At 40.1% G+C, this 8953-nt stretch overlaps 1 protein-coding gene across 1 annotated transcript; it reads right to left on the minus strand.

Annotated features, from left to right (window-relative positions):
• Positions 1-601: 601 nt before the first annotated feature.
• On the minus strand, positions 602-8142 carry Idi1 (isopentenyl-diphosphate delta isomerase 1). The gene is made up of 5 exons (XM_027948046.2): positions 7730-8142; positions 5789-5961; positions 5044-5136; positions 4356-4486; positions 602-2382 (listed from the first exon to the last, which is right to left on the minus strand). Exons 1-5 carry the CDS (start codon positions 7858-7860, stop codon positions 2065-2067), a joined length of 846 nt encoding a protein of 281 aa, XP_027803847.2. The 5' UTR covers positions 7861-8142; the 3' UTR covers positions 602-2064.
• Between the last annotated feature and the right edge of the window lie 811 nt (positions 8143-8953).

The following is an 8953-nucleotide window of genomic DNA, read 5'->3' on the forward strand; positions in this document are numbered from 1 at the left end:
GAAATTTATGGCATTTAACATATTTAAGATACTATAGACAGGGGCTGGGGATGTGGCTCAAGCGTAGCGCGCTTGCCTGGCATGCGTGCAGCCTAGGTTCGATCCTCAGCACCACATACAAATAAAGATGTTGTATCAGCCGAAAACGAAAAATAAATATTAAAAAATTCTTTCATTAAAAAAAAAAAAGATACTATAGACAGGGCTGCAGTTGTAGCTCAGTGGTGGAATGCTTGCCTAGCATGTGTGAGGCACTGGGTTCAATCCTTAGCACCACATAAAATAAATAAAAGCATTGTGTCCATCTATAACTAAAAATATTAAAATATAGACTATAGATGGAGTTGGATGTAGTGGCGCAGGCCGGTAATCCCAGTGGCTCAGGAGGCAAAGGCAGGAGGATGGCGAATTCAAAGCCAGCCTCAGCAACTTATTTAGGCCCTAAGCAACTTAGCAAAACTGACTCAAATAAAAAATAAAAAGGCCAGGGGATTTTACTCAATGGTTAAGCAATGCCTGTGTTCAATCCCTGGTACCAAAAAAAAAAAAATAGAGGTCTAACCTATTATTTTATTAATATTTGACAAACTAGACAACAGTATTAAAATGTGGTAACTGTTTATTGTGTTTGCTTCTCAATAAAATACTTGTTACACAGTCTTAAGTTATAAGTTAATTGTTCAGGATGAACAAGAAATTGAATTATAAAACATTTAGCTTTGTAAGAAATAATTTTATTATTATTATACAGCATTTAAAGATAATAAAACTATTTTTAAGATTTCAAATTTGAGAAATCTATGGCAATTTTAAAAAGTGCATTAATCAAGGTACATTTTTAACATACACCCATTGCATAATCTGAATCTATGCAGATTTTTCACGCTATTCTTCCCCTACTAAAGATATAGAACAGTGGTTCTTACCAAGGCGCAACTTTGCCCCCTAGTGGATATTGGCAGTATCTGGTGTAATTCTGGTTGTCATGACATTTAATGTGTAGAGCCCAGAGATGCTGCTTAATGCTACAACAAAGAACTATCCAGAACAAATGTCCATAGTGCCTATAGTTTTCTTAACCCTATAATGTATGATGCAATTCCCAACAGAGAGTAAGAAATTTGCACTGTAAAAATTTGCAAAGTTGTAAATATTTTTTAAAAGAAAATTTATTAAAAAAAAAATCATTACCAAAAGTTAACAGTTGACTGTTAAGTATCAAAATGATACTTTCAGAAAGGCTGAATCACAAAATCAATTTAGAATGACAGAAATTAGGATATACAGTTGGCCCTCCACATCTGTGTTACATATCCAAGGATTCAATCAACTGTAGATTAAAAATATTTGGAAAAAAAATCATATGTGTATTAAACGTTTCCTTGCCATTGTTTCCTAAACAATATAGTGTAACAACTCTTTATGTAACATTTACATTATTAAATAATCCAGAGATGTTTTAAAGTGTAAGGGACGATGTGTGTAGGTCATAGGCAAACTAACGGACTTAAACATCTGCAGATTTTGGTATGAAGGGAGTCCCAAAACAAAACCTGTGTGGATACCCAGAGTTGGCTGTGCACAGGTTTCCTTAAACCTGCTCTGACAGTTTAATCTGTTAATAAGGAAATGTTTTAAAGGATCTAAGCAAACAGTTTTCTTTGCTCATTTTTCTGGATTATGATACAAATTCATTTATATATAAAGCACCAGGCCAACAGCAAGCAGAGTGTTCTGAAAATATTTTTCAAAATATAAAAAAAAAGAAGAACTTTACTATTTCTTCAATTTGTCATAACCGTGTATTTGGACAGTTCACGTTTTATTTGCTCTCTCATTTTACAATTCTCTCATAAATGTTTTTTACAAATAACAGTGCATGTAGATGGGGTGTGAAACAAAATTATATGCCAACTGAATTTTTTCCCCCACACAAACTCTGGTTGTAATGTATCCAAATATCATGAAACTTGTCCTAATGGGGAATCCAATTTTAAAACAACAATAAAACCATCCTAAGTTTACTAGATAAGGAAAATTTTCAATAATCATTCATTTACACATTCACAGTCTATGTATTTTCTCGTGGTCAACAAACTGATTCAAATGATTCAGGTTATCCCACCATTTAAAGAGAAATGTGTCCACAATAATTTGAAACCATGGAGTAACCTTAATTTCACCACTGGCTGCTTTTTTCATAAGTTCTTTTAGTTCTTCCTTGGACACATAAAAATAGCTTTTAATTTCATTGGGATCTGGATTCAAAGTTACATTCTTCTTCATAAACAAAATATAATCAATTTCATGTTCACCCCAGATACCATCAGATTGTGCCTTGTAGTGAATTCGTGTTAGATAATTCATTTCTTCTGGAGGAACCTAGTATGTAAAAAGAAATATTAAAACCTCAACAAGAAGTAATCCAAAATTAACTCACCACATTTCATCAATATCTTGAACAGCAGTACAGTTGTAGCATTAAAAATTCTAAGGTATTATTCTCTTATTGAGGATAAATGGAAAAATTATTACATTGTTTCATGTTTTAAATTTTTTTTCATAGAACCAAACATAGTTGAATTTTTTTTCAAAAAATTTTAGAAACATCACAATTCATTCCAATATTATGTGTAACACACCAATTGGGAGGCTAAGACAGAAAGAGCACACCAGCCTTAGAGATTTAACAAGGCCCTCAGCAACTTAGCGAGACCCTGTCTCAAAAAATTAAAAGAGCTGGGGATGGAGCTTGGTGGTAAAGCACCCCTGGGTTCAATCCCAGTACCCCCCTGGCCTAAAAATGGCTGGGGCTGGGGCTGGGGCTCAGTGGTAGAGTACCAGCCTTGCACATGTGAGGCACTGGGTTCGATCGTCAGCACCACATAAAAATAAACAAATAAAGGTATTGTTAAAAAAAAAAAAAAAAAAAAAAGAGGAAGTCCATTAGAGAAAAGGAAGAGGATGAGGGAGAGGGAAGGGGAGGGAATAGTACTAGACATTCTAATAGAGAAAAATGTTATTTGCATCTATGAATATGTCAAAATGAACCCCATTATTACGTATAACCACAATGCACTAAAAATAAAATTACTTAAAAAAACAGTAGTTAAACTAGAAATATAACATTCATGTTTTAGATTTACTTTTGGAGAAAAAATTTACCATTTTAACTAGATGAGACAGTCATACTCTTTATTTACCTAGGTGTTTTTAAATAGAATGGGGTCTAAATTAACTAAAATATATTCCACGCTTGTATAATTATATCAAAATGGATCCTACTGTCAAGTATAACTAAAAAGAACCAGTAAAAATAAACAAATACATAGGACAACAGCAGGGGTAAAAAGGGTTTTTTCATTGCTTTTGTTTTTGGAACTAGGGATTGAACCTGGGCACTATACCACTGAGCTACACCCCTAGTCCCTTTTTTGAAAAATTGAGACAGTCCTGCTAAGTTGCCATGGTTGGCCTTGAACTTGTGATCCTCTTGCCTTTACATCCTGAATAGCTGGAATTATAGGTGGTACCACCATGCTTGCAAACTGAATTATTTCAATTTGCACAACCAGATTTGTAGTTCAAGATTCTACAATTTCCACAAGAAAATAGCCACTTTGGGGGGAGGGGTACTAGGATTGAAACCAGGGGTGCTTTACCACTGAGCTCCATCCCCAGCCCTTTTAATTTTTTGAGACAGGGTCTCGCTAAGTTGCTGAGGGCCTTGCTAAATCTCTAAGGCTGGTGTGCTCTTCCTGACTTAGCCTCCCAAGTTGCTAGGATTGCAGGCATGTGCCACCATACCTGGCTCCATCATTGTTTTTTTTTTTTTTAATATTTATTTTTTAGTTATAGTTGGACACAACACCTTTATTTCACTTATTATTATTTTTTTTATGAGATGCTGAGGATCGAACCCAGGGTCTTGCACATGCAATAGAACCGCTGAGCCACAACCCCAGCCCCTCCATCATTGTTTTGACCAATTAGTCAATTTTATAGACTGATTAATAAATCAACTGATTTCAGTACTGAGTGAAATGCTGAGAAGTGATATTCAGTGGTAGAGCACTTGCCTAGTATGTGCAAGGTCTCAGGTCCCAGGTTCGGTCCCCAGTGATGCCAAAAGAATTTTTTTTTTAGTTGCAGGTGGACACAATATCCCCGTTTTATTCCTTCATTTTTGTATATGGTGCTGAGGATCGAACCCAGTGCCTCACGCATGTAAGGCAAGCGCTCAGCCACTGAACTACAACCCTAGCCCCCCAAAGAATTTTTAACATATATTTTTTAAAAAGTCTTACTATACACTTATTTTTCAGCTTATATAACTGCTCAATAAAGTTGGTTACCTCTTCCAAAGGAATTCCTAATTCAGCTTTCAAACGCCTCTGTGCTGCTCGCCTTACACCGATGGCACCATTTTCTTCCAGCTCCCTTGGATTACTTAATGGATGACTACAACAAGTGTTGGTAAAACAACCTGGAAAATGTTAATACAGGTATAAATTAACTTTTCTTCAAGGTAGGTCTGAAAGATCAAGAAAAAGTTTTATGAATTAACAGGTAAATAAGTTAAAAGATCTTTTAGGGTTTTAAAATCAGTTATAATGGGCTATCAGTAATTGTTTTGTAAAATGGACATCTGTAGGTAAGATTTTTATTAATGCCTCCTTAACTGAAAAGACAAAAATGTGTAGAAGACCCAAAGTTTTAGAAAACATATATACAGGGTTGGGGATATACCTCATTTGGTAGAGTGCCTGCACAAGGCCCTGGGTTGGATCCCCAGCACCACAAAAACAAAACAAAACAAAACAAAACATTATACACACACACACACACCCCCCTATCCCTTGAGTATATATTCTTTACTGCTGTTTAATTAGGCTGCACACATTCTGTAAGTTTATTTTATGTAGAATATTAAATTATGTCATTCCCAGGATTTTCCTTTTTGACATAGCTCCAGGAAGTTTGGTGATAAAGAATAAAATATAGAGTTCCCAAAAATCTACCTTGTACATTAAGTGTACTAACCTGGAAAGGTAATTTTAGCATCTGATCTCTGCTGTATCAGAAGCTTATTTTCAGTGTTAAATAAGAAGAAACTAAAAGCACGATGTAATAATCCTGAAAGCAAAAGAAATACCATTAGTCAAAAAATACCAATTATTTGCCCAATTATCTCCTTGCAATTCAGAATACTACTAGCAACTTGCTACCATTTTTGCTTTTTTCCCCATAGTCTTCTACCTTCGAATAATCTTTGTGCTATAATGGAGAAGAGTTCTGGCATACCAGCAAGGAAGTTAGCTGCCAAGTGAAAGAAATAGTGATCTTGGCAGCTTTGCTACAGGCCAAATGTTTTTTCAGAGATATTCAGCTTAGGCCATTAGTCTTCTGTTATTGGGGGAGTTGTGAAGACACATGCACCCCTTTACAATACCTGCCTCTCTCCATTCATTAGAAAGAAAGGCTTAAAGGCTCAACAGGTATAAATTAGTCTATTCCCAGTTTTACACGAAACCTGTATAGCAAAAGACATGAAGTGGAAATAGCTATTAACCAAGGAAGGCAGAAAGGCAGATTTTTATTATATCACATAACTGGAATCAAATATAAGATACAGGATTAAGAATTGCATCTCCTAGGGCTAGGAATATATCTCAGTGGTGCAGCACTCCCCTGGCCTTTCCCCTCCACCACGAAAGAAAGAATGAATCTCCTTTACCAGAGTACTTTTCTCAGCTAACCTGAAATGCCTAGAAAATAATAATAATACCTTTGTCAATGTTTTCATTCAAGTGGCAATTCTTCTTGGTGTCAGCCCCAATTTTATTGTCATTTTCATCAATAAGAATACACATCTCTGCAAGGAGTTGGACTTGTTTCTCATCTAGATGATTGGTGTTTATTTCAGGCATTGTTACAAATTGTCTGATCTGTCCTAAAACACTAATATTAAGAGAAAGAAAGTCCATTATATCATATTTCTGAATGTCATAGAACCCTAGTGAAGGAGCAGTTCTAGATCTGAGCCCAATAATGAATTTGGCCATTTCACGGATTATCAATTATGACTGCTGCTCCAATCTGCAGCCTTGCCACTCTTCATACTCACTGGGCTCCTGCAGGAATGCTGCTGGCCCACTGGTCAGCCCTATTTTGACCATCATTTTTCCTACCGATAATCACAGCTGATCACTTACCACAATCACTCTCTTAACTGCCAACTCAACACCCTACTCCAATTCTTCTTCTTCCTTTTTTTTTTTTTTTGTGCTGGGGATTGAACCCAGGGCCTTGTGCATGAGAAGCAAGCACTCTACCAACTAAGCTATATCCCAGCCTTCTACTCCAATTCTTGACTTGAGATTCTGTAGCACTTCATAGACAGTCTTTCTTCCTTTGTATGCCCCTCTTCCTAAGGAGTCTTGTTCATCTATGATGCAGCCCCAACCTATTTTTTTTTTTTTTACACTGACTTCTGGATTCCGTGTTTCCAGAGTCAAATATTTTTGCCATTCCCTGCCTCTACAAAGCTGCTCAAGAATGCTGCATACCAATGTTTGCTGAATTCACTTTTCAATGCTAAACATTCCAAAACTTTTTACCAATGTCCCAGTGAGATTTAATTCAGTCTTTTTCAATCTGGGCTCCTAATTAGTAAAATAATTTGTGTGACTGTTTCAATAATTCTTCCACAGCTAATTTCATTCTAAATAGGCGAAATTTACTATATTCAATGGATGTCATTGCAGCGCTTGGCACTTTTTTTCTATAATGGGCCAGACATTATCAACTCTGTTTTTGTAGACTAAGCAATGCAAGAACTAGGTAATGCCCCAAACACACATAACGTGTACACTAAGCGTGGTTGTGTTCCAATCAATCCATTTATGGAAATTGATATCTGAATTGCACTTAAATTTCGTGTTCCAAAATATTTTCTTTTGATTCTTCTTCATTTAAAAATGAGAACATTTGAGCTCATGGGACATAACAAAAACTGGCAGCAGGCCAGATTTTGCCCTGCAATCCAGACTCATTTAGGGTACTGTAAATCACCCGTATATGATTTAAACTTAAAACTGTTAATATGAGCCCAGGATGCTCCCAATGAGCAACTCTTCTCCCCTTAACCAGTTATTAAAGCGCTTTCTACACTTTCCTGCAAAGTCTAAAATGCCTAAAGCTAGAAGAACTTGTTCCATAATTTCCGATACACACACTCTCACTCCTTTAAAACAGGCACACGGATACCAAGACACAAAACCTGCAAGCCCGCCCTCCAACTGGAGGAGCAAGGCTGGACTGACCTCCTCCTGCCAGGGCAGACAAGTGAAGGCGCCCACGCTGCAGTAACCAGGGGTTCAGGCCGGTTCCGCAGGGGACGCCGGACTTCCCGTACCAGCCCCAGCATTTCTCTAACCATCTTCCCCGCAGCACAGGGAGCCCAGGCGGAGTCCGCAGCCGCGGCGCGGGGGCCACCAAACCCTGCCCAGTCCCTCCCAGTCCACGCGCCCACCGCCGTCCCCGTCGACGCCGACTCCCACGGCTGGCAGTGCTGCCTGCCCCAGAACCCACCCGCCTGCAGCCGGGCACCCGGGGCCCAGGGGGAGTGGGCGCCGCGGTGACCCAAATTCCGCGGCTCGCAGAGTCCCCACGCCCCGTCCTGTGTGCTCCCAGTCCACCCCGCAACCTCCCACCCATGCCGGCGTACCTCAGGCCTGAGATGCGAGCCGGCCCAGGAGCGCGCCCCTTTTGAGCTCGGAGAGCAGCGCTCGGCGCTCCCTGGCTCCGCCCCCGAGCCGCGCGCCCAACCACTTGCACCAGCGCCCTCCCACACCACATGCTCTGGCCAATCGCAGCTCGCGCCCGCCTGACGTCACGGCCGCGCTAGGCTGTCGAGCGGTGGTGCCACTTCTCCTGACCGCGGTTTCCGGAGACGCGCCAGAGCCTTCGGGGAGCGTGGGGACACCTTCTCGGAGAGCCTGAGGCCATACGGACCTCGGAGGGAGGCTGAGGTGGTCACTGGACCCTGCGACGCCGCTGAGGAGAAGCCCCGCAAGCGGGCAGGCGCCTGGCTGCCACTCGCCCGCCGACTGCCAGCCAATCGTGCCCCAGGGCAAGCCCGTCGGCAGGAGGCGGGGGAAAGGGCGTGGCCGGGGCGCTGCTGGGGTACTTGCTGACGTCAGGTGCCTCGGAGCTGGCCGCCAAGTCCTGCCCACGCCCGCTCCTACCTGGAGAGGGTGAGCGGAGCTTGGGCGCCCCCAGTGGGCGTGGGGCGTGCAGTCCGCGGTTCTGGAGAACGCTTGCGGAGGGCGGCACGGGACTTGCGCCAGGCTAGGTTGATGGAAGTCAGGGAAAACCCAGGAGTCACCGTTCAGGGTCCGTTGAGAAGACTCACCTCCCGCCCCACGAGTGATCGTTGAAGAATTTTTCTCCACTGTTTTACAACAGTGATATTTCCTAGTTACTTTGCAACTCGAGAACAATTGTTTAGCAAAGCTGAGGGACAGAGAGGCAGGTTGGGGAACGTTCTACACTGGGTAGGATTAATTTGACACCCTATTAAGCCCTAAGGTGGCAATCATTTTCTCATGAGAATAAATTTAAGATTACATGTGAAATTGTTTGTAAATTTTAAAACAATCATGAAATGTACAGAGTTGAAATAAAACTTATTTACTGTTCTGAGAAGTTAAAAATATTGAACTTGTCACCTAATCATGTGTGGTTCACCACTTCTCAAACTTTTTGATCTCTGACACTTTTACACTTAAAATTATTGAGAACCCCCCAAAGCTTTTCCTTACTATTGTTTGTACATGTTTATATTAAAATTAAAATTGGTACATTAAAATATTCACTTAGGAGTAATACCTATATTGCAATTTAACAAGTGACATTTTAGCATAAATAGCATTTTTATGCAATTTTTTTT

This window comes from Marmota flaviventris, chromosome 12 (genome assembly GCF_047511675.1).
Source record: "Marmota flaviventris isolate mMarFla1 chromosome 12, mMarFla1.hap1, whole genome shotgun sequence".
NCBI classification, from domain to species: domain Eukaryota; kingdom Metazoa; phylum Chordata; class Mammalia; order Rodentia; family Sciuridae; genus Marmota; species Marmota flaviventris.

Coding starts and splice junctions, on each gene's coding strand:
- Idi1 (XM_027948046.2), bottom strand. CDS start 7,860: ATGTGGTGTGGGAGGGCGCTGGTGCAAGTGGTTGGGCGCGCGGCTCGG. Junction 4,487..5,043: donor TGCTAAAATTACCTTTCCAG/GTTAGTACACTT, acceptor AACATTTTCCAG/GTTGTTTTACCAACACTTGT. Junction 2,383..4,355: donor TAGGAATTCCTTTGGAAGAG/GTAACCAACTTT, acceptor TTTACATACTAG/GTTCCTCCAGAAGAAATGAA.